Below are 27293 nucleotides of genomic sequence, written 5' to 3'. Positions count from 1 at the left end.
TGTTCACTCAAAATTGAATACTCTATATGATTTGGAATATTGCTTATTTTTATTTACTAAAATTTAACTTTTATCATAACCCTTATTAAAATGCATGATCTATTTTTAACTCTTTAGGTGTACCTAAAAGCACTTCTTTTGAGAATGAGGAGAACTTTAGATGATGATGTATTCATGCCCTTGTATCCCAAAAAGTAAGTAACTCCTAAGAACATTAAAGATGATAATATTCTCCATTATTTTTCAGAGAAGACTTCTTAAACTCCGGAAAACTAAGCATAGCTTGAAATACAAGCTTTACCTACATAGTATAAACGTGTAGCCCAAAGAGAGTGGCTCAGTGGGGAAATTGCTCCCTTACGCAGCATAACCCTTAGTGTCTCACAGTAAATTGCCGTTACCTTTTAAAATTACCTTCTGGAATACAGTTGTTTGAAAATTTGAAGAATTAGTTAACTTCTTATGTTCACCCCTTTTACTTACAGAAATCTTATAGGAATCAGATGGCATTTATCACACAACTTTGATCATGATGTGTTTCTCTTTTTTTCTTAGTGTCTTGGAAAATAAAAATTCTGGGCCTTACTTGTTTTTTCAACGACAGTTTTGGTCTTCAGTTAAGGTACGTGTCTGTAGGCTATCTAAAAGACTTCAGATTTTGTTTGACTTCATACAAACTAATTTTATTCCAAAAGTTTATTCAGGTTTGATGTTTGCAGAGGTGAAAATGTATTCTGAGTTCCAGTAAGGTCCAAACTAGCCAACAAGATGCCTTACTGAACCACAGCAAGGAGAGTACCAGATACTCTTCTAAGTTGCGGAAATAAAGCACTGAATTAAGATAGAAGTAGAGCCTTCATGGCGTTTATAACCACGCTCAATTGGCAGTAGCAAATAAGTAATCTCAGGTGTGATGAGTTTTGAAAAAAAATTCAAAGTTGTATGGGAGCATATGACAAGGGTCACAAATACCTTGACAGATGAGTCACAGAAGATTCCCTTCCACCCTGAGGAAGTGATATTTTGGTTATTAGTTGGCCCTGAGGTAAGGGAGAGCAGGGTATACTAGAACTGAGAAAAGGCCAGGATGGCTAGAGTTAGGGAAGAGATGAGCAGTTCAGATGATAGGGGAGCGCTAATTTACATGTAGACATGTAACCACTCCCTAAATCAAGATGTATAACACTTCCATCATCTCCCCCAAATTCCCCATGCCCCTTTGTAGTCAAGCCCACCCCTCCAGCCTGGCCACCCCTTCTTATTGTCCTGTAGTTTTCTTTATAAGAATGTCTTAGGAATAGAATTACGTACTAACTAGCCTTTTGAGTCTGTCTTCATTCACGTAACAGAATGCATTCGTGATTTACCAGTGTTGTCTTGTGTTCACTCCTTTTTATTGCCAAGTGGTATTCCATCGTACGGTGGATATCCCACAGGTTTTTTTTGTTTTGTTTTTTATCCATTCCCCAATTGAGGGACACTGGATTGTTTCCAGTTTGAAGTAATTATGAATAAACCTGTTTGCACACAGGTTTTTCTGGGTATATAAGTTTTCATCACTTGGGTAAACACCTAGGCAAAGCTGTTTTCTAAACCAACAATATATTAGCGTGCTAGTTATTCTTCTTTCTCACCACTCACCACACTTGGTATCTTCAGGGTTTTTATTTTTTTTAAGTCATTCTCCTAGATGTATAGTTGTGTCTTGTTATTATTTTAATTTGCATTTTCCTAACAACTGATGATGTTGAGCATGTTTCCTTTTTTTTCCTCTTTTTTATAAATAAATTTATTTATTTTATTTATTTATTTTTGGCTGTGTTAGGTCTTCGTTGCTGCTTGCGGCTAGCGGGGGCTACTCTTTGTTGCAGTGCGCAGGCTTCTCATTGCGGTGGCTTCTCTTGTTGCAGAGCATGGGCTCTAGGCACGTGGGCTTCAGTAGTTGTGGCGCTCGGGCTTAGTTGCTCTGCGGCATGTGAGATCTTCCCGGACCAGGGCTTGAACTCATGTCCCCTGCATTGACGGGCGGATTCTTAGCCACTGTGCCACCAGGGAAGCCCAGGCATGTTTTCATGTGCTTACTTGCCATTTGTATATGTTCTTCGATGAATTATCTGTTCAAATCTTTTGCCCGTTTTTAAAAATTGGGTTTTCTTATTATTGAGCTTTGAGTTTTGTATTCTTGAAACAAGTACTTTATCAGATACGTGATCTGCAAAGAGTTTTTCCCACCAGTCTGTGTCTTAACAGTGTTTCAGAGTGCAGAAGTTCTTCATTTTGATGAAGTCCAACTTATTATCTTTTCCTGTTATGAGTTGTGCTTTAGGTGTTGCATCTAAGAAATCTTCGCCTAATACAAGGCCACAGAGTTTTTTTCCTATCCTTTCTCCTAGACATTTCATAGTTTTAGGTTTTACATTTAAGTCTGTGATCCATTTTGAGTTAATTTTTATATAGGGCATGAGGCCTTGACGTTCCTTTGTCCCAGCACAGTTTGTTGAAAAGACTATCCTTTTTAAAATTAAATTGCTTTTGTTCCTTTGCTGAGAATCATTTGCTCTTATATGGGTTGTGGAAGGGTTTTTGTAGGGAAGTGACATGAAAATATTGCCCTTTTTAACATATTCTGGCTTCTGTGTGGGGATAATGAAATGAAGTAGGTGAGGATAGTAATGATGAAAATGGAAATTAGTACTTATTACATATTTACTGTGTGCCAAGCACTGCAGCACACATTATCTCATTGAATCCTCACAGCAGCCCTATGAGCTTGACTCTGCTGATGGGACGGTGAGGCACAGGATAACCTGCCCAGGCTCATGCCTTTGTTAAGTGGCAGAGATGGGAGTCTAACTCAGGCCCGTCAAACTCTTGAGCAGCTCTTCTCAGCTGGGTTTCTGTGGAAGAATTAATACCTGATGCCCTAAGGCCTCCATTGCGTATGCAGCTAGAATGGTACTAGCTTGTACCATCCTTGGGAAAATTATGTAAGGAGTCACTCAGATCATTTTCTGTAGGTCTTAGTTCTCTCACAGAGCCCTGCTGGAGGAGAACTAGACCAGCGCTGTTGCTCGTAGTCAGTTGAATAACCGCAGGGCCCACAAAGAGATGACGGCAGCTTCGATCAGGGGCATGGCGGCAAGGACTGAGAGAGAGGCACAGAATGGGGAGAGGTGGGGTTCGACAGCTTGAGGGCGAGGTCGAGAATGACAAGGCTCATGTAGGCTCTGGCTCGATGGAATTGTTGGATAGTGTTGCCATTTCCTAAGATGAGAAATACTGGGAACTTAGAATTTTATGGTGGAATGGGCGGGGGCTTCCATTTTATATGTATTGAGCTTAAGTAGTTCCGATATCCAGGTTCATGAAGTCTGGTAAGCATGCAATGTGGTAGTCAAAAAAAGAATTTCCATCTTTTTGCGGGGTCACAGGACTGGTTTAGGCATGATTTTCAAGGGAGGACATTTATCTAAGAATCATCATTTGCCCACCAGTACTTTCTGTTATGATGGGAAATGGTCTGTATCTGCATTGTCCACTATAGTAAACACTAGCTCCATGTGGCTATTTAAATTTTAGTTAACCTCAGTCATTATCAGAAATATTCAGACCCTTCAAAACTGCTTATTAGTGCTTTGGCAAGACATGGTCCAGGGTATTTCATAAGGTGTTTTATTGTGTAAGTAATTTACTTTGTACTTAACTGCTTTACATTGCCTCTCAATTTTTTTTTCTTCTCAAAAAACCAAACTTTTAGTAATAGAAATCAGATTTGTGGTTGCCACAGGTGGGGAGTTGTGGGGAGATTGGATAAAGGGGGATCAGAAGGTACAGACTTCCAGTTGTAAGATAAGATAAGTTCTGGGGATGTAATGTACAACATGGTGACTGTAATTAACAATAGTGTATTGTATATTTGAAAGTTGCTAAGAGAATAGAAAAAAGATTTGTAACTGCGTGAGGGGAAGGATGTTAACTTATGGTGATTATTTCACAATATATATTTAAATCATTTTGTTGTATGCCTTAAACTTACACAATGTTACATGTCAATTATATCTCAATAAAACTGGGGGAAAATAATTTTCTTCTTCTTTCTAGCTCTTAGGGAATTTTCTTCAATGGTATGGCATTTTCTCAAACAAAACTCTTCAGGAATTATCAATAGACGGTTTATTAAATAGATACATTCTCATGGCTTTTCAGAATTCAGAATATGGCGATGACAGCATCAAAAAAGCCCAAAATGTGAGTTAAGTGACACATATTGTAGTTTTTAAAGCATACGAGTTAAGATGGATTAAGTTTTCCTTGTTTGAAGAGATTTGAGAATTTCATGAAAACCCCTTTGATTATCGAAGTTGGTATAATGTTGACAATCTCCCCTTAGCATTTTTTACATAAAAAGTCGTACTGTTATATATGTGTATATTTGTCCTTCTATCCATCTATCTGTATCAATATTTTTCTAGGTATTAATAAAAGTTTTAATTTGGGGATAATTTTTTAACAGTTGAATGAATGCTATTTTAAGTGTTACTAAAGAAATGGTCTCTTCTCTCATTTAAGAAATAATTTTAGTTAATTTTTTTTACTTCATATACATGAGTTATACAGTTTTGATAATTTTTAAACTATTTTTTAAACAATCATATGATTAAAGAAAATGTGCAAGTACAGTACAGTTTTTCGACCTAACCACATCAGAGTAATTCTCTGACATGATACTCCCTCACCCTCAAATAGTTTTGTGTCTGTTTCCTATAAACATGGATTTTCTTGTACACGATTACAATATGACCATCAACATCAGGAAATTAACATTTATATATTACTGTCACCTAATCCTTAGGCCCCTTTTCACGTTTTATCAGCTATCTCAATAATATCCAAAGGAACTGGCAAAAGAAATTCCCAGATCATCCTTTGCATTTAATTGTCATGTCTCTTTAGTCTCCTTTAATCTGGAAGAGTGCTTGATTCCTTGACCTTCATACCTTCTGAAGATGATAAGCCAGTTATTTTGTAGAATGTCCCTCAATTTGGGTTTGTCTGATATTCTCTCATGAATAGATTCAGATTCTGCATCTTTGTCAGGAATTGTCCTAGACCTCATTAGTGTGAGTTCCTTCAAGTGACCTCTGTGACCTTGTGGCACGTCCTCTAATTTGGGGGGAGCACTTTCTTGCTTTCTGGCACGTGATGTTCCAGGCTTATCTTGTACCTGCTTGGCCCAGCTCTGGAATCAGTTGTTTCTCCAAGCATCCCTGGGTTCTTTGGTGGGGAGCTGTCTCTACCCACTGGCTGCTTTCTCCCGGGTGGGAAACAGCCTCCCCTTGCTCGGGTTTTGGTACCCCATGCCAGGTTGCCACCATGCCCTGTTCGCATCCTGCTTGGGCTCTTGCCCTAGGCTGCCCCTCCGGTGTGATGCTCTCTTCACTTCTCTGGGCCAGCACGGCTCCTACTGCCAGCAAGGATGCCTACTTACTGAACTGTTTGGCACGGGGAGAGGCTGCAGTTTGGTACTTATGCTATACATGTTTTTACATCAAAAGCTGCTGATCAAAGGACAGTTCAGTTCATTTAGGGCTTTCTGGAAGACTGGAAAATGAAGCAATTGGTTAGCAATCTTATGTCCCTAATTTACTTAAATATTGGAGAAATTATTTATCTTTTGCTTTGAGTGTCTATATATTGAAGTTTAAAATTAGGGTATATCTAGGTGTATTTGTATAGTTTATGTAGAAAATCAGGTTTAAAAGAATATCCCTTCTAAGTAATTAGTTATATGTTGCTCAATAATAGCAAGTCTTCTAGTTAAATACATTATACGCATTATCTAGACTCAGCTTTTAGATGCTTTATTTTTGTTTTAACTGTTTACATCTTTCTTCTTCATAGGTGATCAGTTGTTTCCCCAAGCAGTGGTTCATGAATCTGAAAGGAGAAAGAACTATTTCTCAGTTAGAAAACTTCTGTCGATACCTTGTACACTTAGCAGATACAATTTACAGAAACAGTATCGGGTGCTCTGATGTGGAAAAAAGAAATGCAAGGTAATTATTTGTAATTAAAGAATGAAACAGTGATCTAGAGTCTTTAGTTGTTAGGTTTAGTATTATTAAAATGTTTTCAGTAGAGACATGGTTATCTTTTACTTTAATTTTTATTTTATTTTGATTCTTTTCTTTCTTTTTTTTAAAATTAATTAATTTATTTAGTTTTGGCTGCTCTGGGTCTTTGTTGTTGCGCGCGGCCTTTCTCTAGTTGCAGAGAGCGGCAGCTACTCTTCGTTGCGGTGCGCGGGCTTCTCATTGTGGTGGCTTCCCTTGTTGCAGAGCACAGGCTCGAGGCACGTGGGCTTCAGTAGTTGTGGCTCGCAGGCTCTAGAGCGCAGGCTCAGTAGTTGCGGCGCACGCACAGCCTTAGTTGCTCTGCGGCCTGTGGGATCTTCCCGGACCAGGACTTGAATCCATGTCCCCTGCGTTGGCAGGCAGACTCTTAATCACTGTGCCACCAGGGAAGCCCTATATTTTACTTTAAATTGTAAACATTGACTTAGTATTGATAAACCTACCAAAAATACACATTATTTTTTTCATTTTTGCAACTTTTACCTAATCTTTTTTCAATATTTTATTTATGAAGATATTAAGGGAAGATTTCTGGTAAGTGAATCATTGCTTTTTCTGTCTCCTCCCTTGAATAATTGGGGAAATCTCAGGCTCTTAGAATGTCATGGATCTTGGTCTTTGGAGGTTCATTTTACAGATACAAACCCTAGAAAAGATAGCCACTGAAGCCCAAAGTATATTGAAGGTTATATCTCAATTTTGAGATGTTTGTGCTCTATGTTGAGTTTTTCTATATCCGTATCATAGACTAAGTCATCACTCATGGTTTATGGGGAGCAGCTTATACATTTTTTTTTTTTTTTTTTTGCGGTACGCGGGCCTCTCACTGTTGTGGCCTCTCCTGTTGCGGAGCACAGGCTCCGGACGTGCAGGCTCAGCGGCCATGGCTCACGGGCCCAGCCGCTCCGCAGCATGTGGGATCTTCCCGGACCAGGGCACGAACCCGTGTTCCCTGCATCGGCAGGTGGACTCCCAACCACTGCGCCACGAGGGAAGCCCTATACATATTTTTTATCAAGGTTTCAAGGAAGGAATGAACAAACCATTACCCCTTTTCCAGTACATTGTCTTGGGTATTCATGGAATTTGGGGGTAGATCTCTAGCATAAAAAGTAAGTAGTAGTAATAACAACTAGTACCACCATTTGGAAGAATTTTTATTTTTGTTTTGTTTTTCGTTTTTTTTTTTTTGGTTTTTTTTTTGGCCACACTGCGTGGCTTGTGGGATCTTAGTTCCCAGACCAGGGATTGAACCCAGGCCCACCACAGTGAAAGCGCCGAGTCCTAACCACTGGACCACCAAGGAATTCCCAAAGACGAATTTTATTTTTTAAAGTTTCATTTCATATATTCTTCCTAATGTCAGAGTTTCATTTTCATTTTGATCACACCATTAGTCATACCCCCTAACAAAATCTTTTTCTTTTCCCCTGTTCCCCTTCCAGGAAAAAGAACCTTATTTTCTTGAGAGAAAATTTGCTATCTTTTATAATAAAATTAAAGGCAAAGTAGATAGTAAATACTTCAGTGGTTAAAAAAAAATCTTTGCCAGGTGATTTTGGGGTTTTTTTTTTTGGCCACACTGTGTGGCTTGTGGGGTTTTAGTTCCCTGACCAGTGATCGAACCCAGGCTCTTGGCAGTGAGAGCTTGGAGTGCTAACCTCTGGACCACCAGGGAATTCCCTGGTTTATATTTTTATTTCATCCTTACCATGTCATTTTGCTGTTGGTTGTTATTTATTGGCGCTAATATTTCTTCTCAATGTGTTGTTTTTTACTAGATAAATCCTATTCACTTCACTTTTTTTTAAACTTTGATTTATATATGTAACAGTGTTTTTGTTTGGGAGTAAGTATCAACAAACACTATTTACTTTTCTATGGAAAAGAATTTCAGCAGCTGTTTAAGCACCTGCTGTGTGCAGTGCACATAAAGTAGGTTCCACTTTATGAGTGTGAGTCACAAAATCTTAAAAATTATAATCCTTCCCTAAAAGGTGCTTACTACAATTTTGTAGAGAAGAGACAGCTAATAATGTCACATTGTGTGTTGTTTCTCACAAGTGGTTCAAACTATTGTAAATGTTAAAAGTAGTTCCTGGCAGCATCACCTGGGAGCTTTGTTAGAAATGCAAATTCTCAGGCCCCGCTCCAGACCTACTGAACAGAATTCTGAAGGTGGGGCCTGGTGATCTGTGTTTTAGCACTCTTCTAGGTAATCCTGATGTATGCTAAAATTTGAGGATTACTGAGAATGACTTCTAGCTGGGTGATAAAAGAAGCCAGGTTGGGCTTCCCTGGTGGCGCAGTGGTTGAGAGTCCGCCTGCCGATGCAGGGGACATGGGTTCGTGCCCCGGTCCGGGAAGATCCCACATGCCGCGGAGTGGCCGGGCCCGTGAGCCATGGCTGCTGAGCCTGAGCGTCCGGAGCCTGTGCTCCGCAAGGGGAGAGGCCACAACAGTGAGAGGCCCGCGTACCGCAAAAAAAAAAAAAAAAAGAAGCCAGGTTATACTTTATTAGTGAATTTTGGAGGAGTGGCAATTACTCTGGCTCTTGGTGGGTTGGTCATGAATACCCACGAATATAATTTGTGTTCCAGGTGTACTCTAGGAGAGCTGGGACTCTGGTTTGGGAAGGAATGGAAGGCAGAGCTCTGAAGTAGTTAAGTTAGGCAATAGAGTGCTTTCTCTCCTTTCTCGGTATTAATGAAAATCATGGATCTGAATGAGATTTTGGGGTGTTTTTAGTTTTGAAAATGGGTCCTCTGTTTCTGGGTATTTAAACATGGGCGGGTTTTTTTTTTTAATATGGACAATTTTTTTTCCCACATGCTGTAACCTGCTGATCCATGTTTCCTTTTTTCTCCTTTAGGGAAAACATAAAACAGATAGTAAAACTCCTTGCAAGTGTTCGAGCTCTGGATCACGCTATGTCTGTTGCAAGTGACCACAATGTGAAAGAATTTAAGTCTTTGATCGAAGGAAAATAGATCTATGAGACTGAAAAGAAGCCTATTTGTTCTAATACCATTCCCAATGTAAAAATTTTGTATATATGTAAAGTTTCTTAAACTGTAAAATATTGACTCTTGTTTTAATACAAAGAACATTATTAATATTCAATACTGTGTCTTTAAATGCGATTTCTTCAGAATGAAATGAATTCAGATTATTTCTAGGAAGTCTGTGAATGGTTTCCTTAACTGCCTGTCATACTTTGTTTACAGAAGTATTTTATATGGTCATTTAAATTAACTCTCTCAGCTAATTGTTCTCTGTAAACAATGTGTGCAGTGTATATTGTATAATTATGCATATATATATATATATATTTATACCACCATGGAGTTACTTTCACACTGGAAATTTGTGGTGTTTTTCTACAGAGTAAGCCTTTTAACAGCAGAAAATTATTCAGTAGCAAATTGTCTTAGGGAAATTACTACACTGTTGCAACAAAAGGGCTGGCAAGTGACTAAGTATTCGTCACCTTTTGGTTAGCAGTTGCTATCACCGTAGCTGTGCTGCCTTAAAATTGAGAGTTGAGTGTGGACTTAGTCATTGGTGAATGGTGAACTTTTCTTCCTTGAATTAGCATTACAGTCAACTGTACGTTTAATGTGAGCTCTAAATAAATATATGCAACATAGGTTTTTGAAAAGAACATAGAAGTTTCATTTTTGGAAATAATAGATCCACAACCTAATGCATGGTTTGGGGCTGACTCTCCTGTCTCATTCATGATTTTACTCCCTGACCAGCTTAAAAAAATACATGCATTTGGATTTTAGTAATCTAGCATTATATTTTAAATCTCACATATGTGAGTTATGATATGCAATAAAGAACACGCCTTGCTGATGAGCTACACCCAAGCAGTTTAATATCCATGGTCTTCTGTAATGTTTATACCACGTTGTAAATACTCAGAGAACTTGTTTTAAAGTTTATGCTTTCTGATTCTGTGATTTTCAAAAGAGGAACTTTTTGGAAATTAAGGACTATTGTTTGATAATTATATATGTAATTAAGCTTTAGCCAAGCATTAAATTAATTTTTAAATAGAACCTTTGTTATATTTGGCTGGCGACTAATTTTAGTTGGAGCATTTCAAATGACTAATATAGTGAGACTATTAGCATGTGTACCCTTGGTCAAGTCAAATAATATTTAGAACAGTGTCATGCACTCTAATTGCTCTGTCAATTTTATCTTTATTGTAGGATCATTGCTTATCCCTACAGATTCATTCTGGATGAATTCATTCTGGAGAAAGTGGCCTAGTAAATAGAATTAAAATAGAACACTTATTCTCAACTTAAATGGACTAAAACATATAAACTCACATATATATATGACATGCACATCATTTGTTTCTTAAATTTGTGTTTCCAAATGCACTGAACCGATTACTTTTCCTATATCTGCATTTAAGGACTCTTGAAGTAAACTCAGATTTTTCATCATGTGACATCCATCAGGCTGTTTTAGGAATGAGTTTGAACACCACGCTAGGACCTTGATGTCAGGTGAATTTAGCATAGAACTGTGCATAAAACAAGTGGTTTTCGTTTCACAACCCAAAGTTTTTTATTCCTGAAATAGCTAAAGGACATTCTTTCTTAGGAAGGAAATTGTCAAAAGATAAATTCAGAGAGTGACATTTTAATAAAGCTGAGGTTTTGTCTTTGCAGTTTTTTCTTTTGGCGCAGTCTTCCAAAATACTTCCAAAATAGATGAGGAAGATTTTTGAAAAGGAAAGTTACTTTATTGAGACAACGTAAACCATAGGCATAAGGAACTGTAACTGCTCTTCTACCAGGTGAGGATGGTGACCCATATCCTTATTGATGCCATGGTGTCCTGCATAGACCTGCAGCTCTGCCTGAGGGCTTTCTCTTGGCCTGTGCTACAGGCTGGAGTGTCCACTGCCTAATGTCCCTGGGAGCAACCCTCAGCCAAAGTAAGGAGGGGGGACGATAAATCCCCCAGTGCGTTAGTTCAGGTCATCTGGGGAGCAGTCTCTGAGATGGCGTTAGGTATATTGATACAAGAGATTTGGGGCAGGGAATAACAATGAGGGGCAAAGGAGAGGAGGCGGGAGGAGGCTGGGAGAGCCTTAGTGCTGAGAGGTCGTGAGGCAGGGAAGGAATTAAAGAAGGTGTCAGACATCAGTGCAGTTCGAAGAAAGTTCCAGCAAGGCTGACAGGGCCCTCAATACAAAGTTAACGATTCTGAGGAGTTTCATGTCTCCAGGAGCTGGCCTGCCTTTGGACCCCACCATGCTCAGTAATTGGTGGAGAGCAGTTCTTGGGGAGCATGGCCTGTACAACCAGATTCTTGTAGAAAATCTAAGGCACAATTTCACATCTACCACACCAGCTTCCTAATCTCATAGGAAAACAGTTAGGTTTCACATCATCTCCCAGAGGGCTTCATTTGATTTGAACCATGGTTGTCTGCAGTGATAACCTCATCACCCAGAACTGGCCAAGAATTTCACAAGTCTTCAAGCAAGTACCTTCCTCATGAGAATATACTAAAATGTAGAGTTCCCTAATTGTTTTAAAGACAGGTTTATTGAGGTATGAGTTATAAACTGTAAAGTTTACCCTCTGTAAACATGTATAGTTCAGTGAGTGTGGACGAATGCCTAATTCTGTTTTAAATGCTAATTTCCCTTGAAATCATGAAATCCTCCTAAAAATGGTCAAATGTTTTAGAGCTGCAAAATACAATATGAAAACGTCAGTTGCTACATTGTAGTGGTTCTTTACGGTTACGGTAACTCTTCTGATTTCTAACATTGTAATATCCATATAGTAAAGGGAGTGTTGCCATTCCCTGATTGTGGCAAAGAACACTTTGGTCTGTGGTGTCAAGTAAATGAAAATGAGAACAATTAAACTTATCTATGGGTGTTAGGTTCACAGCTGCTGAGTGTGACTACAGATTTCCCAGCAAAGGCAGACAGGCTAAAAATTGTTACATGGAATTGGTATTGATAGGCAGTGTTGACTGGCCCATGGTCTGCTTCTGGACCTCCGGGCCCCGGTAATTTGTACTGGCTTCCTCCCAGCCCTGTCGGTGCTAACTCTAGCAGAGGCTCAGAGGTTAGAGTCATCCTGTACAATGAGAATGCCAAGCACAGAGTCTCAGAATGTATATTGTGGTCCACCAGTTCACGGGCTCTTACTTTAAAAGATCTTTAGGAAAATGAGACTTAGATATAAGACATGACACCATCAAACTCCTAAAAGAGAACATAGACAAAACATTCTCTGACATAAATCATACCAATGTTTTCTTAGGTTCATCTCCCAAGGCAATAGAAATAAAAGCAAAAATAAACAAATGAAACCTAATCAAACAAGTTTTTGTACAGCAAAGGAAGCCATAAAATGAAAAGACAACCTACGAACTGGGAGAAAATATTTGCAAATGATGCGACTGACAAGGGCTTAATTTCCAAAATATACAAACAGCTCATACAACTCAACAAAAATAACCCAATTGAAAAATGGGCAGAAGGCCTAAATAGACATTTCTCCAAAGAAGACATACAAATGGCCAACAGGCACATGAATAGATGCTAAACATCGCTAATTATTAGAGAAATGCAAATCAAAACTACAATGAGGTACTACCTTAAACTGGTCAGAATGGCCATCATTAAAAAAAATCGACACATAACAAGTGCTGGAGAAAGTGTAGAGGGAAGGGAACCCAGCTACACTGTTGGTGGGAATGTAAATTGGTGCAGCCATTATGGAAAACAGTATGGAGGTTCCTCAAAAAACTAAAAATAGAGTTGCCATGTGATCCAGCAATCCCACTCCTGGGCACAGATCTGGACAAAACTCTAATTGAAAAGGATACATGCCCCCCAATGTTCATAGCAGTGAAGTAAGTCAGAAAGAGAAAGACAAATGCCATATGATTTCACATAGGTGGAGTCTAAAATACAACACAAATGAACTTACCTATGAAACAGAAACAGACTCACAGACATGGAGAACATAGACTTGTAGTTGCCAAGTTCGGGGGGATGGGGTGGATTGGAAGTTAGGGTTTAGCAGATGTAAACCATTATTTATATAGAAAGGATAAACAACAAGGTCCTACTATATAGCACAGGGAACTATACCCAATATCCTGTGATAAACCATAATGGAAAAAATATGAAAAAGAATGTATATATGTGTATAACTGAATCACTTTGCTGTACAGCAGAAATTAACACAACATTGTAAATAAACTATACTTCAATAAAATAAATTTTAAAAAGAAAGATCTTTAGGAAAATGTACCTTACACCCCATGCTTGATGATTCAAAATACATGGTAAATGATAAAGAGTTTGACAAATCCTGTAGAAACCATTTTAAGCTACTTTACAAAAGCACTTTGACCATGAAAGCTTGCCTTTTACATGTACCTTTAGATGTTGAAATTCCAGAGGTGCCTGCTGCTTAGGGACCAAGAGCCACGTTGAAGAGTGAACATCCTGCAGCCCCGATCTCAGGAAGGCCAAGCCCTGTTACGGCTCTGGTCCTTTGATTTCCACAAGAATCCTTGTGTGTCACTAAAACCAACCTAGCTCTCTTGACTTGGTTTCTTTCTCCAAATGAAAACCATTTTTGTCACATACAAGTTCCTTGTTTGCTCCAGTTGCAATTTTCTTAACTCTGGTATGTGTGAGCAATTCTTCAGTCTTTGAAGTTTTTGTTTTATTCTCACAATGATTCTGCTCTCAAACGTACTATATTTTTGACTGACAGAATTTCTATTTTTCCAGTTTAAAATCTTGTCCTTTACTATGAACTTATTCGAAGCAAACAGCTAACGCTATTTGTAACCTGTTGTGTTGCCTTTCAAGACCACCATTTTCTCTTTAACAAGGAGTCATCCCTGCCTGTATAATAGGTCTCTGCAGATCCTGATATGAAGGTTAGCTCTAGTCTGTGTAACCTGAAAAAAAGCTATTAAAGATAAATGAATCAGGCTGTAAACATTCCCCAAATTTGCCAAATGCTTTCTAGTATTTTTGATAAGGAAATCCAGGAAAAGTAGGCCCTATTACTAATTTGCATGGTGAATCTGTCAAAATTCATAGCCTTGTAACATATGGTATATTTTTTGTCATTGGGATATTCATTTCTAAATTAATAAATCCCATCATTTACCAGTGACATAAGTGTTTTTGACCTAAAGAAACGGCAAATACATGTTTCAACCTGATACAGGGAATTGTCCGTAGGAGAAATAATTTGGTCAAAACCCGACATTTAAAAATCATGTTTTTGTTTCTTTGTTTTTTTGCGGCATGCGGGTTCTCACTTTCCCCACTAGTGATCAAACCCATGCCCCGTGCAGTGGAAGCACAGAGTCTTAACCACTGGGCCACCAGGGAAGTCCCTAAAAATCATGTTTGCCTTCAATTCATCGAAGCTATTGGAGCTGTTATCTGAAATACCTATTGGGCTGTTTTACTGATTGTCTGTGGATGCTGTAACAAATTACCACAAACTGGGTAGTTTAAAACAGCAGAAATTCATTCCTCACAGTTCTGGAGTCCAGAGATTCGAAATGAAGGTATTGGCAGCGCTATGCTCCCTTCTAAGGCTCTAGGGAAGAATCCTTCCTGCGCTCTTCCAGCTTTTGGTAGCTGCTGACATCACTTGGCTAGTGGCCACGTTGCTGCAGTCTCTACCTCTGTCTTCACACTGCCTGTGTGTGTGTGTGTGTGTGTGTGTATGTGTGTGTAATCTCCTTCTGCTGTCTCATAAGTACATTTGTGATTGCATTTAGGGCCTACCCAGATAATCCAAAATGATTTCAAAATTCTTAACTCAATCGTATCTACAGACTTATTTTCCCTGTAAATTAATATTCACATGTTCTAGGGATTAGGATGTGGATATCTTTTTTTTTTTTTTTTTTGCGGTACGCGGGCCTCTCACTGCTGTGGCCTCTCCCGTTGCAGAGCACAGGCTCCGGACGCGCAGGCCCAGCGGCCACGGCTCACAGGCCCAGCTGCTCCGCAGCACGTGGGATCTTCCTGGACCGGGGCACGAACCCGCGTCCCCTGCATTGGCAGGCGGACTCCCAACCACTGCGCCACCAGGGAAGCCCCTCATTGCTCATTTTCAAGGTTCAAGATGGTGTCAGCCCACCTCTGTAGGCCCTTAGGACCTCACTAAGAAGTTTGTGTATACCACCTAACTTGTATTTTAAGTCGGCCAAGCCCAAAGACACTCTTCAAATTTGGTGGCAATTTGTCCAGCTATTTTCATGTGCTGTAATAAAGAAGTATAAATAAGAAAGAGAGACAAGAAAAAGAAGAAATAAAGTTTTTAAAAGTCACTAATAAAATGGCCCTTATGTTTTTAAACCCTGATCATGTGCTTATTTCATGACTACAGTGATCTATTTTGAAAGGATTTGGCCAGAGAAAACCATAATTCAAAAAGACACGTGCACCCCAATGTTCATTGCAGCACTATTTACAATAGCCAGGTCATGGAAGCAGCCTAAGTGTCCATCGACAGATGAATGGATAAAGAAGATGTACATATATACAATGGAATATTACTCAGCCATAAAAAGGAACGAAATTGGGTCATTTGAAGAGACCTGGATGGACCTAGAGACTGTCATACAGAAGTAAGTCAGAAAGAGGAAAACAAATATCGTATATTAACGCATATATGTGTAATCTTGAAAAATGGTACAGATGAACCGGTCTGCAAGGCAGAAATAGAGACACAGATGTAGAGAACAAACGTATGGACACCAAGGAGGGAAAGCGGGGGTGGGTGATGGTGGTGGTATGAATTGGGAGATTAGGATTGATACATACACACTAATATGTATAAAATAGATAACTAATAAGAACCTGCTGTATAAAATAAAATAAAATCCAACCATTACCAAAAAAAAAAAAAAAAAAAAAAGAAAGGGTTTGGTAAAGCTGTGGCCTTCTACTGACAGCTCTACTAATGAGTCCAGTTTAACTTAAAGAAAAGCAGCAATTCAGACCAAGAACCAAGAAACATTGACCTAAATTGCCTTAGTTCAAAATCGAAAGAAACCAGGAGTAGGCAGAACATCTACTTCTAAAAGGGCCTAGCACAGATATTTCCCACTCTGAGAAAGGAGAGGTTCCTAGAGCAGCCGCACGCAGACACAGTTGCACTGGAAGTTTTGCTGTGGGCAAGTTTGTTTGTGGTCCCAACTTCACTTCAAACTGAGTAATTTTTAACAAGTTAACTTTTCTGTGTCTCAGTTGTCATAAGAAGCAACTTCCAAGCAACATACTCAATAACATCAACACATCTTCTGGAGCCATAACCTTACATGTGTTTTTCTGGTGCATATCTGTCTGGTATTCCTTCGGGGCTATACAAGTATTATACCTGAAAAGGCAAATAAGAAAAAATCCATTCTCACCCACTCCCATTTCATTTTTCTCTGTCCAGTGCAACCTCCAATTGAAGTGGGTTCTTCTGGCGGGGGGTGGGGGGGAGCAAGCAAGGACCAGTAGAGTATCTTAATGAGTTTAATTCTGAGGCTGCTGTTAGTAACCACTACCAAGAGCAAAACAGTTTTTCTAAGGAGATAGTACATATTAAATGAGAGAAATCCCCTCCAGTTCTCAGAACTAAACCTGTGTTTCTGCATATCTCCTTCTATAAAGGAAGTGGTTTCTTTTCTAATGAACTATAGCTACTTTAGTATCCTGAAACCAGGGTGGGTCCAGCTTCTCTAAAATGGATGAAGAAATGTTAAATCAAGCCAGATGACAGCGCCTGGAGGGGGAAATGATCTTGTGCAACACGCTAGATTTAAATTCTGCTTTTGCTGTTAATAAAAGCAAGAAGGGGAAGAAGCAAAGAAAGAGCAATGGCAAGAGGAAACAGTTTCCCGGGGTGCTGAGTTCTTCAGGTTTTCAATTCCTTTTGACCCTCCGGGTTTTGACTTCATTCCCACATTTAGGTCTATTAAGTGGAAACGGAATGGGAAGTCCGTGGGACACACTGATAGTAACCAGGAAAAATGATTTGTTGAAAAATGAGGATAGGATGAAAGGATAAGATGTCTTTAGTTATGAGATAACACGGATGGCAGGAGCTACTCGCCATTCAGTGCCGACCATAGCTGCCTCAGCCTGCGTACAGCCGTGTTGGAGTCTGGAGATCCTGACTTGGAACTTTCCACTCCACTGTACATATAGCTGAGCACTCTTTTTTTTTTTCCACACACACACACTGTATTTTATTTTTACAAGAGATAAATAAACTGACACCAAGCATTGTAAATGGATGACCACAACAAAAGCAACAATGTTGCAATTACCAAACACGAAACACACTCATACTATGTCATAATATTGACATTCAGTCCAGGAATCCTCCACTGTAACAGCTCCTTTACTTTGCAGTGAAAATTGATTTGTATATTTTTTGCCTCTGAGTCCTTGTGGGATTTTTTTTTTTAAATTCAAACAGAAAGTCACGAGAATTATAATTATCATCCTCATCAGTTCACTCAGTCCCATGTAATTATTTTTTTCATCTTGATCTTTTGTTAAAACTTTTATGAATTCATCAGTTTTCCATTAGAGTTCTGAAAATGCTTATTCATTCAGTTCAGCAGTATAGTCAGTTACCAGAAACCTGTACTTGTCAGAGTCTTTTCCATGAATTCCTTGAAGATGAAACCCTTTTATAGGAACATATTTGCAAAAGCATAAGAGTACACCCAGAACTGTCTGTAAATGACAAAAGACTTAAAAATGACCACGGTTGAAGATTTGATGAAAGTTCATAATAATGCAATTGACAAGGAAATTTAGTTATTTCTGAGATATACATTTTACGAGCACTCTTTTTTAATAGTGCTCCTGAGGGCTCCAGAGCACACCAGAAGAAAAGGCAGCGAACAGAGTTGTTCCAAAGCAGCCATTAGTTTTTCTTCCTGCTACCTACCCAGACGCTCAGAATAAGAACTCTGCGCTGTTCGCAGTGAGACACCATGGACAGCTCTTCAGGCGCTGCCCTGTTGCCCAGCGTGCTGACTGTCCCGAAGCCTCCCCCCAGCAAGTTAGGCGGGGGAGGCAGGGGGTGGTCCTGATACCCTTCTTGGGCACCTATCAATACCCAGCCCCCAAAGCTTTTCCCCTGAGTCCCTCCCCGTGGTTGGTAAGCTCTGAAAAGCCCACGCGAGGGGCCCGGGGAGGCCGCATCCTCCCTCTCCCAGCATCCTCAGCGGTGGGACCTGCAGCTGCAGCTTGGGGAACACGCCGCCCGAGGAGAAGGTCGCTGCGCGTGGAGGCGGCGGGCAGCTCACGGTTACCTGGCCAGCAAGGCAGCCCAGAGGGGGCGGGACCTCCCCCCGACGTCCCGCCCTTCCCCGCGAGGGGAGGGCCTTCCTCCCCCGGCCGCTGCGCCATGCGGAAGAGATGGGCCTGCTGGAGCGGAAGTGACGCTTCGGGCGGCTGTGGCGGCGGCGGCGGCGGCGGCGGCTGCGGAAGAAGGAGGAGGAGGAGCCGGAGGAAGAGGTGAGCCGGCCGGCTGGTGGGGGGGGGCGGGGAGCGGCAGCGGCCAGACGCACCGGCTGCGGGGCGCGCGGGCCGGCGCTTCCTGAAGCAGTCTCCACCTCCGCAGCCTGGGCGGGAGCGGTGAGCGGCGACCGCGGGCAGCCAGGTACTGGAGGGCAGGCGGGGTGGTTGGGAGACCACCGGTTGTGCGGGGCGCCGCGTCGGGCGGGGAGCAGAGGTGACAGCGGCTGTCAGCCTGCCCGCGGGAAAGGCACCGAGTCAGTTTGGGCGCCTGGTCATCTCTTCTGGCGTATAATGGAGGGATCGGGCTGCTCCGCACTTATGTCCCCCTGGGAAGGAGCCGCTCTCCGGGCGGTCGACTGTCGGGAAACCCCGAGGAGCCTCGGTCCGGTCCGTGTCCCGACTCGTGACTCTTCCCGGGTGGCCATTCATATCCACTGGCTGCTGCCTGCGGACCCCTCAGCCGGCGGTGCCCTGGCGCTGGGCTGGAGGCGGCGGTAGCCTGTACCGCTGCTCTTGCCCTTCACCGCCGCCCCCGGGAGAGCCAGTTGTGTCGGATAATCCTTTCCCCTTATCTCGCCCCCTAAGGCGCTTTGAATCAGCCTTGTTAACCTTCCTTCGCACCTACCTCTTCTTGCCCCGCAGAGAATCGGCTTGAAGTTTCCGAATCGTTTCCCTTTCAACGTAGTTGACAAATTCTGAAGCAGGAAGCTGATAAACAACTCCGAGCGAAATACGCTCAAAATGTTTCCTTTTGGTAAACATTAAGTAAAGGGGAAACTCATCTTCACCAAACCGTTCATGGACTTGGAGTGATAAAACCCTGCCTTGCCTTGCTGTGAGAATTGGCAGCTTTTCCTCTTGCTTTTCGGTAAAATTCAGTGACGACTTATCTTTTGGAATCAACCATTCTCTCCCCAAGCTCCCCCCCCTTTTTTTTTTTACCACCCCCCCACCATCAGAACCTGGCAGGGAGGGACTTCTGGATGCCTTGCAGTCCTTTGCTGCAGAAGGAAACATTAGCTTCATTTGCTTTGCTTTGCTTGGTTTTCACAGGGCTGCCTCGGAAGAAAGGAGAATGGCGTTCAGCAAAGGATTTCGGATCTATCACAAATTGGATCCTCCACCTTTCAGCCTCATAGTGGAAACTAGGCATAAGGAAGAATGTCTCATGTTCGAATCTGGGGCTGTAGCTGTGCTCTGTAAGTCATCTCTCACAGCCCAGCTGATCAGGGTCTGTTTTGCTTGAAATAATTCAGCTTCAACCATTTTTTAAAGAAGACTCTGATATGCTTTTATTTCCTTTTAACCAGACCTCATTTTCTTTAAAACTTTTATTTTCTTTTCTTCCTCCACTGCAGGTTTTTGTTGGGGCTGGGGAAGATGCAGGTTTTGGTACAGATTTTTGCTTTCTTGGGTTCTTCTGCTGCTTCTCAAAGTAAATCTTTCTTTCCAAAAAATTATCGTTGCAGTTTATAGCATATCACATAAACCTGTAAGATGGCTTGCTTGACATTTTGGCTGTAATGAACAGCATTTCTTATAGGTCAGTTGTAGTAATGGACTATAAGAGTATTTATTTAATATTATTGGAGGATTTTATGGTGAGGTGCTTACATTTTCATTAAGAGGATTGTAAACAACCTTCAAAATTTCATGTAAGGTAGGTGATTAATTTCATATTGTTTAAGAAACTACTTTGATAGTTTATTTTAAAGAAAAGGACTACTGCACCACAAGAAAAATAGTAGATTAGTAAGGCTTGGGTTACTTTGTGGGCAGATGGATGAAATTAAAACGAAAAAGATTAATTTGAACATTACACTTGGTAATACAAGATTTCGTCTGGTAACCTCAATTTAGGATTATTTCAAATGTGACTGTGTTGTCAGAGGCTCTCTAGTGGTAACGACTTGTTCTATATTATGCTTTTGCTATGTAGGATCAGTTTAGTTATTGGTCATATTTTTAAAAATTAAAAATACCATTTGAAAGGTATACTTACAACTGTAAGCCCCTAAATATTTTGAACTGTTTAACTTTCTCCATATTCAGTAGTGAAGGGCAGGAGACCCTGATCTCTGCATACAGAATACTAACGTACAGAATATTAATATCAGTTAAACCTGATTGATCTTAATTCTCTGAAATAGCAAAATTTTATGCTGATTGGGGAAAAGGATAGTGACATAATGAAAAGTCTTAAGCAGAGAACAATGTATAAGAAATATGTATTTTTTGATACATGTGGTAACATGGTTTAAGTGAACAGGAAGAGGCTATATGTGTTAGTAATATGGGTTATATTCAGTCAGACTTAATTCGTTTACTGATACATTGTTATTTATGCTTAAATCAACTAAAATATTACTTGCTACAATATTAATTTTGCAAAGCATGTTTCTTCGTACTACAAATATTATTCTTATACTGATGAATTCTATCTAGATAAAACTATCTGTGGGGGAAAAAGGTTTGTTTTAGCATGTGAAACCCTTTTCAGCTGCTTGTGTGTTTTGGTGATTTCCTAGTTTGTCTAAATTCTAAATGTTTCTCTAATTGTGATTACTGGTAATAATGGGAAGTCAAATTTTCAGCTACAAAGTTTGTATTACCTATAGTTATTAGGGTTATTGCTATACTTTACTCCAAGGTCAGGAAGCTTAAGGATAATCCTACTTCCAAACCTCCAGCAGTCCTCTCTTTTATGCCAAATAATGGTTTAAAAAAACAAAACAAAACAACTTCCCAAACCATCCATTTTGGCATTAACATTCATTTTAAGGAAAAGAATCTTAAAAACATTGTCTTAACTATTTATTAACTCTTCTTATTTTCATTAGATTTAGACTATATAAGTAATTCTTTTCAGGAGAAAAAAACTGTGAATGTTGCCTCTCTCCGTAAAGCTAGCATAAATGGATATATAATCTCTTGGGTATGTCATTAGCTTTTCTACTAATTAGCTTTTCTATGTCAGTAGCTTTTCTACTGTAAACTTTCATATTTAAAACATTAATATTTAAGAGCTAACAGACCTTTTTATAACTTATTTGACGTGTAAAATTAATTTGACATTCAGGTCAGAATGATACCAAGGTGTGTATTGTGCTGTAGAATGTTCATTTTTAAAACCTTCACATTTTGTCAGTGCCTGTTGTATTCAGGGGGCTGTGCTTGTAAAATACTGAGGTGTTCTGTTTATCTTCACCAATCTCAGACCTTTGAATTTCGATGCATCTTGCATATTAATCTACCAGAAGAATCTCCTAAAATCATTTTTGATATTAAACCCAAATGTAACCCTATTTTTCAATAAGATTAAGTTCAGACTCCTCAGCCTGTCAATCAAGGCCTGCCATCATTTGGTGCCACCCTGTTGGTTCAGTGTTGATCTCCTTTAAGGGAGACTGGTGTTTCCTCAGTGCTCTCCCAAAGTAGCGTGCTTTTTCCAACCATCATCATGCTGTCCCTCTTCCTCCAAGACTGCTAGAATGCTTTTTTCTGCCTTTCCAGTCGAAGCCTGTCAGTTCCAGCTTGAGTCTTCTTCCTTAATGAGAATCTGCCCCTCCAGCTCACTCTTGTCTCTTCCTTCCCTTCATTTTGTGGAACTTAGTCTGTATCACAGGATGAATGCTTTTTATATGCTGCTTTTGTTGTTCTCTACATGCTTGTATGCAGGTGTTTTTCTTGAACGTACATGGTGAGAGTGACCCTAGCAGGACTCAGTTTCATGTACCCAAAGTTTGTGACTTCTACAGGCTTCAGTTGCCTGGGTTTAACATTTAAACAATTAGACAGCTTAGGCAATACATATCGTTAAGGACTGACAGTCACTTAATTTTCTTGGCTTAGGCCAGAAGTGTCATGAGATAACCAATATGAAATGTCATTTTTCCTATTAGCACATATTAAAAAATAGGGTGCGAGTGAAAATAAACTCAGCTCATGGGTCCTCTTAGGACCCAAGTATCCACTAATTAATCAAGCCTTAGAATTCTGTCTTAATGTTGATAAAGATGTTAAATCAGTCATGATGCTATGACTTAATCAATCAATGAATCAGTGATTTTCAGCCCTGTGTGCACATTATAATTCCCTGGGAAAGTTTTTACAAATACTGATGCCTGGGCTCCAGCCCCCCAGAGATTCTGATATAATTAGATTGGGATGACCATTTCTGAGCATGGTTTATATAGGCCTTTCTATGATAGATTATGGCATAACTTTTTTGGCTCGCAGACGCTATCCAAAATAACCATGTTTCCAGAATTTCAGTGCTGTTACTGTCTACTGTGGGGTCCGTAATGAGTTTCCTTGAAACCCTCAGCCTGAACCAAGTGCTGATGTTCCCATAGCGCTTTTAGTCTAGTGCTTTTCACAGAACCTGGAACTGTGTTCAGGTTTCTGCATCTGGATGCTTCACTCCTTGAGGAAAAGGCCCGGGTCTCAGTAATCTTTGTATCCCTAGTGCTTAGTTCAGTGTCTTACTCATATTGCAGAATAAATGATTATTAAATAAATGGCATGGGGGGAAGACTAACCTAATGTAGATTATAGTATTCTATGTCTGTAGTGCAGTATTCTGTGTTTGAAAGTGTGGTACCTTTTCATATAAAATTTATTTTCTGTCTTTTAAAGAATTGCTGTTTGACCGAACTGCTGATGTGAAACACATATGTTACACATTGTTTGGATTTCTTACTGAAAAATTCTCTTGGAAATAACTATTAACCACATCATTAAGGTTTTTCTGAAATGCCAATTAAAATGTATGTGATGAATGTTCTTCATAACTACCATAAGTACTGTTAACAGTTTGTTTTAAAATTACTTTTCTTGGATGGAAAATAATTTTATTGATTTCTTTCATTGCATTTATTTATTTAAAGAAACCTTTGGACTTCCCTGGCAGTCCAGTGGTTAAGACTCCACACTTCCACTGCATGGGGCACGGGTTTGATCCCTGGTTGGGGAACTAAGATCCCACATGCCTCAAGGCACGGCCAAAAGTGAAAAAAATAATAATAACAAAATAAAAATTAAAAAAACCTTCTGAAACGTTCTTAGATAATAGTTAATATTATTTTTAGTCACATGCCCATTTTCAGTGTTACTCATTTTTGAAAATTACTAGTCCAGAAAAATGTTCAGTTGAACCAAAAATTTGATGTCTGTGGAGCAGTGACTCAGTGTAGCAAGTGGACTCTCTGTGACTGGTATACTGCGTCTGAACCAGCATAAGCACAAGAGTGATGGTCAGCAAGTTGTAACACTACACCCTTCTTCTTGGAAACTAATTTTTTAAAAAAATTTATTTATTTTTGGCTGCGTTGGGTCTTCGTTTCTGCGCGAGGGCTTTCTCCAGTTGTGGCAAGCAGGGGCCACTCTTCATCGCGGTGCACGGGCCTCTCACTATCGTGGCCTCTCTTGTTGCGGAGCACAGGCTCCAGACGCGCAGGCTCAGTAGTTGTGGCTCACGGGCCTAGTTGCTCCGCAGCATGTGGGATCTTCCCAGACCAGGGCTCGAACCCGTGTCCCCTGCATTGGCAGGCGGATTCTCAACCACTGCGCCACCAGGGAAGCCCGAAACTAATTTTTTAAGAGATAAAGGAAGACATCTGTCAGTTTTGTGTTGAGTTCAGTTTTCCTCCACTTTGTACAGTTAGACACATGAAAAGACCATCACAAGGGACGGACAAGTAGCCAGTCAGACAGATACATGCTTTAAATTCACCGGCTATCTCATTATTTTACAACCCATCTCATGCTTTAGTAAAGGTAAATAATTTGCTTTATAATTGTATCCTAAATAGAAGGTGGAGTAAAGGGAAGGTCAGCACATCGGAAATGGAGGATGATGTGCGGGTCACATAGATAGTGAGCGTAACATCTGTATCAAACGTAAGAGAGAAGTTTATAAAGGGCATTGGCAATAAACTCTTTGTTGCAGCTGTTTTCCAAGTAATGTAAATACTTTTTCCTGTGATTATGTATAGCCTTGGAATGGCGCCTTTTAACTAACCCATATGTGTTTGATTTTCAATGGTTTTTTAATATTCAAATGTATATATGGTGCTCACTTTTAGGATCCGCAGTGTTGCCCATTTATGCTGCATGGCTGTATCATAGCCTTACTAGTTGTGTGTGGTTGGTTGACCCTCTGGGTATACAAATGTTAGTCTGAGTGGCGTCTTACTCATTTGTTCATAAGTGAATGATTGTGTATGTGTTGTATGTCATAGTATGTCGTCACATAAAAGGGAGGGAGCAAATAACCATTACATTAAAATAATGTTGGACCAAATGACTTACTTGCTCTAAACAGTTTCTTGTACCCCTTAACCTGTCTTCAGAAGTTGCATAGAGTTACCGTAGTGTGTAAATTAAATATTGTGAAGTTACGGATCACCTGTTTAAAAGACGGGGATGTACGGTGTTGATGTAAACTCCTAACTCTTAAAATGAGAGCTTTCGTTCTTTTGGGTGTCACATACTGGTACGGTAGAAAGGATTAATTGCGTTTATCTGTCTAGTGGTAAGATTATCTTCAGGCTTTAACTCTGGACCTGGTTTTACCCCACATTGTCCGTCTAAGTGTCTTTGTCTACCTAATTTGTTTTCTTTTATCATGGAAACCTGAGCTGTAAAACAGAGGGATAAAATTCTGGAGCTCTTTGTCACAGAATGTGAAGTGTCTTGCCTTTTCTATGAAACTGCACACGGTAAAGGAGTCATACTTGCTATTCACTGGAAGTTACTCTGCTAGTCACAGCATTAAGCCAGAGGGGCCTAAGCTTTCTCGTTTTATGGCATCCTTGGGGTCTTATTAAGTTTTTAACAGCACCCGTAAGCCACCGTTCTGTTCATTAAATAGTTAGGTCCAAACAATAAATATTTATGTCCTAACAACCTTTAGTAGCTGTTTGGAAAAAATATTGCAAAGAAATTGAAAATAATTTACTTCCTTCATAAATAGCCACAGTTCCTTATTTACGGTATGGGAATGCCTGTTGAGCACTGAACAGCTTTTCAGACCTTGGCACCAGATTGAAAAGCACCACCCTCATTGCCTGTTCCACGTTGATTTTGGAGCAGTACTTGTTTTTTTTTAATCGCAGCAACCACTGAAAACCCAGCTTCGCTAAGATCTGATGTCTGATGTCGTAAAGGAACATACTGCTATCAAATGTTAAAACTCTGAACTACCCCAAGCTAATAGTTTGGGCAGTGTCCAGCATGTGTTGAATATCTCCGTGTTTCTTTCCATTTAAAATATCCCTCGTCTCTCCTGAGAGTTTGCTGAAGTGTCCCAGAGCATCTCAGCATACAGTTTAGACTGGCATTAGACGTGCTTTATTTCATTTAATCCTGTGGGTTGTACTTTTATCCACACTTCGCAGATGTGGAAACTGAGGCTTGGAGAGATTAAATAACTTCTCTAATGACATAGTCTTACCATTTGCTTTTTCGCTCTAATTATTATTTATACTTTTGTTAGGGTGGTGGTTATTATTTGGGGGGGGTTGAGGAATGAAGAGCAAAAAGAAAAGAATGCCAGTAGACTTTAGAGTGAAATGGTAAGCATTTTCTAATGAGGGAAGTGTTAAACTTGCTGTGTTTTTACCTACAAACTGTTAATATCTAAGAGGGAAATGAAACATGGTTTGATTTAGCGTTAGGTAATTTATGTTTTAACTTTGCCAGGCCAAGTTAAATGTCAGGTTTTAGAATTTTGGATGAATGTAGTAGGTGGTGATGACAAGCAGTGTGCATAGTTTTTTGTTTGTTTTTTTTAATTGCCAAATGCTACTAGTCAGCACAATTGCCCTTTACATAAGTTGCAGTATCTTATGTCTTTTTAAGAAAAAATTTCAAGTTGAGGAAGGAAGTGCCTTTTATTTTTTTAAGAATTTTTTTTTTTTTTTTTTTTTGCGGTACGTGGGCCTCTCACTGTTGTGGCCTCTCCTGTTGCGGAGCACAGGCTCCGGACGCGCAGGCTCAGCAGCCATGGCTCACGGGCCCAGCCGCTCCGCGGCACGTGGAATCTTCCCGGACCGGGGCACGAACCCGTGTCCCCTGCATCGGCAGGCAGACTCTCAACCACTGCGCCACCAGGGAAGCCCAGAAGTGCCTTTTTTATAGTTGACTTTTTCTGTGCAGAAAAATGAAATTTAGACTTGTTATATATCACTTTATGTTAGGGTTGCAAAAATTCATTTTCTTTTTGTAAATAATTTTTGGAATGTTCATATTTAATAGAAAAGAAAATAAATAGCAACTTAAATATCAACACTTAAAAAAAATCAACCTTACTTCTCTATCCTGGGCAGCAGGATTAGCCTGCTAACATAGGGCCAGTAGTCGTTCCTAAGTGCCTTCATTTCTTTACCACTTAAGTGTGCTATGAGGAAATAAAAATGAAGGCAAAAAATTTCTCTCTCACTGAACAGTAAAGCCTTGTTATGTGACTTCTTATTATATGATTTCAGGTCTCTCAGATGTTCTAAAATGTCCTTAAAATATAACTAGGCCAGGAATGTAGCAGGATACTTGCTTCTGAGCATGATGGTGTAACAGGATCTGTATTTGCCCTC

At 40.0% G+C, this 27293-nt stretch overlaps 2 protein-coding genes across 7 annotated transcripts in view; both read left to right on the top strand.

Moving 5' to 3' along the window:
- The window catches only part of PAXBP1 (PAX3 and PAX7 binding protein 1), a 33193-nt gene extending 23936 nt beyond the window's left edge, over window positions 1-9257 (top strand). Inside the window, exons 14-18 of one of the 2 annotated variants that reach the window (XM_060150846.1) lie at window positions 118-194; window positions 556-622; window positions 4102-4248; window positions 5902-6056; window positions 9007-9257. In XM_060150846.1, the coding sequence (XP_060006829.1) occupies window positions 118-194; window positions 556-622; window positions 4102-4248; window positions 5902-6056; window positions 9007-9124 (564 nt within the window). In that variant the 3' untranslated portion in view covers window positions 9125-9257. Of the gene's footprint in view, window positions 1-117; window positions 195-555; window positions 623-4101; window positions 4249-5901; window positions 6057-9006 lie in introns of those variants that run through there. The other variant, XR_009540806.1, reaches the window with a different exon arrangement.
- A 9461-nt stretch (window positions 9258-18718) lies between these two features.
- SYNJ1 (synaptojanin 1) overlaps window positions 18719-27293 on the top strand; it is an 88934-nt gene continuing 80359 nt past the window's right edge. For 4 of the 5 annotated variants that reach the window (XM_060150843.1, XM_060150841.1, XM_060150845.1 and 1 more), the window contains exons 1-2: window positions 18719-18841; window positions 19753-19898. In XM_060150843.1, the coding sequence (XP_060006826.1) occupies window positions 19775-19898 (124 nt within the window). In that variant the 5' untranslated portion in view covers window positions 18719-18841; window positions 19753-19774. Of the gene's footprint in view, window positions 18842-19545; window positions 19568-19752; window positions 19899-27293 lie in introns of those variants that run through there. The other variant, XM_060150842.1, reaches the window with a different exon arrangement.

Source organism: Lagenorhynchus albirostris, chromosome 5, assembly GCF_949774975.1.
Source record: "Lagenorhynchus albirostris chromosome 5, mLagAlb1.1, whole genome shotgun sequence".
Lineage (NCBI taxonomy): Eukaryota > Metazoa > Chordata > Mammalia > Artiodactyla > Delphinidae > Lagenorhynchus > Lagenorhynchus albirostris.
The sequence above is the reverse complement of the archived record's forward strand: the minus strand, read 5'-3'. Positions and strand labels throughout refer to the sequence as shown.